The 3,789-nt window shown below is 35.2% G+C and overlaps 1 protein-coding gene across 1 annotated transcript; it reads left to right on the forward strand.

Annotated features, from left to right (window-relative positions):
* The first annotated feature begins 70 nt into the window (after positions 1–70).
* LOC106880361 (uncharacterized protein K02A2.6-like) lies at positions 71–976 on the forward strand. The gene has a single exon (XM_014930246.1). The coding sequence runs from the start codon at positions 71–73 to the stop codon at positions 974–976; it is 906 nt and encodes a 301-aa protein (XP_014785732.1).
* Positions 977–3,789: the final 2,813 nt, after the last annotated feature.

The following is a 3,789-nucleotide window of genomic DNA, read 5'->3' on the forward strand; positions in this document are numbered from 1 at the left end:
AAGTTACGTTTATTGGCCAAATATGGACAAGCAAATTGAGAGACTGGTACAACAGTGTAGGGGATGCGCGATGGCAACAAGGGCGCCCCCAGTGCAGATACAGCCTTGGCCAAAAACAGATTCGGCATGGTCTAGACTACATGTGGATTTCGCAGGACCATTAAATGGCTCCTATTATATCATTATGGTGGATAGCTATTCCAAATGGCCTGAAGTGTGTAAATGTTCAAGGCCAACCACAAGTGTGACGATTGACTTCTTGGAAGAACTGTTCGCTTGGTATGGAGTGCTAGATACGATCGTGTCAGATAATGGGACACAATTCACAGCAAAGGAGTTCAAAAGATTCTGTAAGTCGGTTCAGATGAAGCATGTGGTAACTCCACCATACCACACAAGGTCAAATGGGTTAGCAGAAAGATTTGTTGACACATTCAAGAGAGCTTTAAGGAAGACCAGACGGGAAACCTTTGAAGATACAAATATGACAAAGTTTTTGCAGGTGTATAGAATAACACCGAATCCAAATGCAGAGTCGGGTAGGTCACCTGCAGATTTGATGTTTTCCAGAAAAATTCGTTCTATATTTGAAAAATGGTTGCCGAGCAGGAAACAGAAAATAGAAAATTCGGAAAGAAAAACGAAATTTTTTAACACAGATGACAAAGTGTATTTTAGAGTGTATAGTAACGGAAAACAGGACTGGGAACAAGGAAGTATAACAGGACGTCTGGGTAACGTGATGTACACAGTAAAAGGACCGAAATATGAACACAGAAGGCATTTAAACCAATTAAAAAAAAGGTATGCCAAAAACCAAGAGAGGCAAGAGGAACAAATGGATATATGGTATGATCTGTTCAAGGTCCCAGAACCACAAGCGAAAGCGGAACTGACATGTAGGTCGAGTAGGAAGAGAAAACCTACAGAAATGATTGAAATAAATGCTAAGAGAAAAAGATATGCCAGTTTCTAACCAAGGAAACGAAATTGATAAATTCGTTTTTTTTTTTTTTTTGAAAGAGAAAAAAAAAAACTCAAAAGGGGGAGGTGTTGTGTCGATGCCCCAAGCGAAGAAGTAGGATCACCCAAGACATATAAATAAAGGTAGTCTGGCCATGGTAGGTGAGTTGAGTAGGTGTTGAGTAGCAGTCGAGTAGCAGTTGTGTAGCGGTTGAGTAGAGATTATCCGAAAGTGCTAGATAGCAGTAGTGTTGAGACATAACATATGCAATGTGATAAGTTAGAAGCCTTCACTTGAAGTACCCTGAACAACATGAAATGTGTGTGTATGTAGTTTACTGTTCCATTATAGGTAGGATCAGCAAAAAAGTATTATATCCAGTAAGAGACAAATATCATTTGATATACACAATTTAAATAAGAGCTAGTAATAGTTTCATGCTGTAGAGATACAATAATTTGGCAGATTTATATAACATGCTATGTGTCTTCAAAGAAGCCTTCAAGCTCAGTGCATAATGTTAGTCCTCTTTGAAAACCAAGACGCTGGTCTATGAGAAAAATGAGAAGAAAAACATGAAGAAGGTTGATGCAAAAAGTGGAATGAGAAGAAAGAAAAAAAAAACAAAAACAAGATCTTTGTCCTCTTTGTATGTAGAAATAATTTATCTAATTGGTGTAAATAATATAAAGGAGACAAGGCCAAAGTCTGTGAGATAACTACTCAATTCAGAGAGGGAAGTGTCCTCCAGTTTGACAAAAGAAACTTGTCCATGTGCTTGCTTTTGCTAAAAATTTTGGACCTGGAATTAAACAGTGTGGATTTAAAAAGAATATGCAATCTTTTTTGGATTTAAAAAGAATATGTAATCTTTCGGCTGTGCATACCATGCATCTGTTTGATCCATTTATATATGACATAGATTTCTTCACTTGATTATATGTGGTGTGTAATTGGTCTTTGGATCCATGGCTAACCAACTTAGTGATGTTATTTTTATGAATTTGATGGTTTGCATAACAGCTTTTAAAATTGCCTTCTCATAAATTGCCTTAATTTTGCTTCTTGATTACATTGTCTTGGAGCATGCTGTAACTTTGGCATCATAAACAACTATGTTTATCAAACAAGCCTGATGAAGCAGAAAAACTTCAGGATCTTGACAATTACAACTGGGAGTGGACTCTTGGTGTGACTTACAAGTAATAATGTCCTTCTTATTAGGGCAACAGCTGTATGAAACTTTTATCGGATGACTATTAAAAATCTTCCTGTTTACTGGGAAATGCTTATTTAATAATGCCAGGAATTTCTTGCCTACGTTATTTTCAACATTTAAGAGAAAAAGAGGGTGAACCATATTAATTTCCTTAGTCTATTTTTAGGCTTCATATTTTTAACTAAAGAGTTATATGATATCTTATCTTTGAAGCTGCTGTTAGCTTGGACATTGTTATAGTAGGGGGCTGCTTTGTCAAATACTGCATTTGAAGAGGATAGATTAGATATCCTACTACTGATGTTGGCTATCAGGATTTTAAATACTATAGTGGGATAACAGGACTGTTTACATATGTATGTGAGCTTCTCATTCAGTTTATGATAGGGTTTATAATATCATGAGTTTATGTCTAGGTAAAAATCTAAGAAATCAACGTTAGACAGATTTCGTAGATAAAGTAATTTTGAGGCCTGACAAAAGATATGTCTGAGTTTTTTCATAAATTTACCAAGTGTCTGTCCATCACAGTTGTGAGATATACCCAAACCATCATCATGGTATAACCTAATATCATGGGTTGGAAACTTAGATCTCAAAGTACCTAATATACAGAGGCCTACAAGATCAGAGATATCTCCTCTCTGTTATGTTATTTTATATCAACTAGATTACTTATGATTTCTACAGATAAAGGGAATGAAATTATGTTATTTTTTCTTTCTTCTCATTCAACTTTTTGCATTAAACTTCTTCATATTTTTCTTCTCGTTTTTTCTCATGTTTTCTCTTAGACCAATATTCTTGTTTTTAGATACATCTGAGCTTGAAGGGTTGCTTGGAGATACATGACATGTTATATAAATCTGTCAAATCATTGTATATCTACAGCATGAAACTATTAATAGCTTTTTATAAAATTGTGTATATCAAATGATATATTAAATATATTAAAATTGAGTATATTAAGTCACACACACTCAAGTATATCATCAGATATCATTGATGTCTAGTTTTCCATGCTTGCATGGGTTAGACCAGTGTTTCCCAAATTCTTTGCACCAAATTGCAATATTGTCCACCTATCAAGCAAAAAATGCTCCATCACCCACCTATGTAAAAAAAAACTCTGACATCCCCAACACTAAATCCCCTAGGAGAACACCCCTTGTATCATTTGACATACACTATATTGTAGACTTGTTGCCCAGTTAGTGCCATTTGAACTAAATATGCTGTTGTTTACAAATCCCTCCTTGTGTGTTTAGTTTTGCCATTAGTGTGAATAAAATTCTAATGTTAACTCTATATTATGCTGACAGATTAACTTCGGTAAACTTGCGCTTTCTTTTACACTGATTTTTATTTTCCCCAAATGAACCATTGATCAGAACTACCAATGCAAAAATAATTAATGATTGTATTATATAGGAAAAGAATACAACTTTTTAATGAGAACCATGTGTCTGGTGCAATGCAGCTAGTGCAGACACATGCGGTTTCAAACTTATCGATTTTTGCTGCGAGTCTCCTCATTATGTCACATCCAGTCCAATTCTTTTATGGGAAAGTAAAGTTCCAACATGGCTAAAACCAGATTCAACCA

The sequence above is a fragment of the Octopus bimaculoides genome, chromosome 9 (assembly GCF_001194135.2).
Source record: "Octopus bimaculoides isolate UCB-OBI-ISO-001 chromosome 9, ASM119413v2, whole genome shotgun sequence".
Lineage (NCBI taxonomy): Eukaryota > Metazoa > Mollusca > Cephalopoda > Octopoda > Octopodidae > Octopus > Octopus bimaculoides.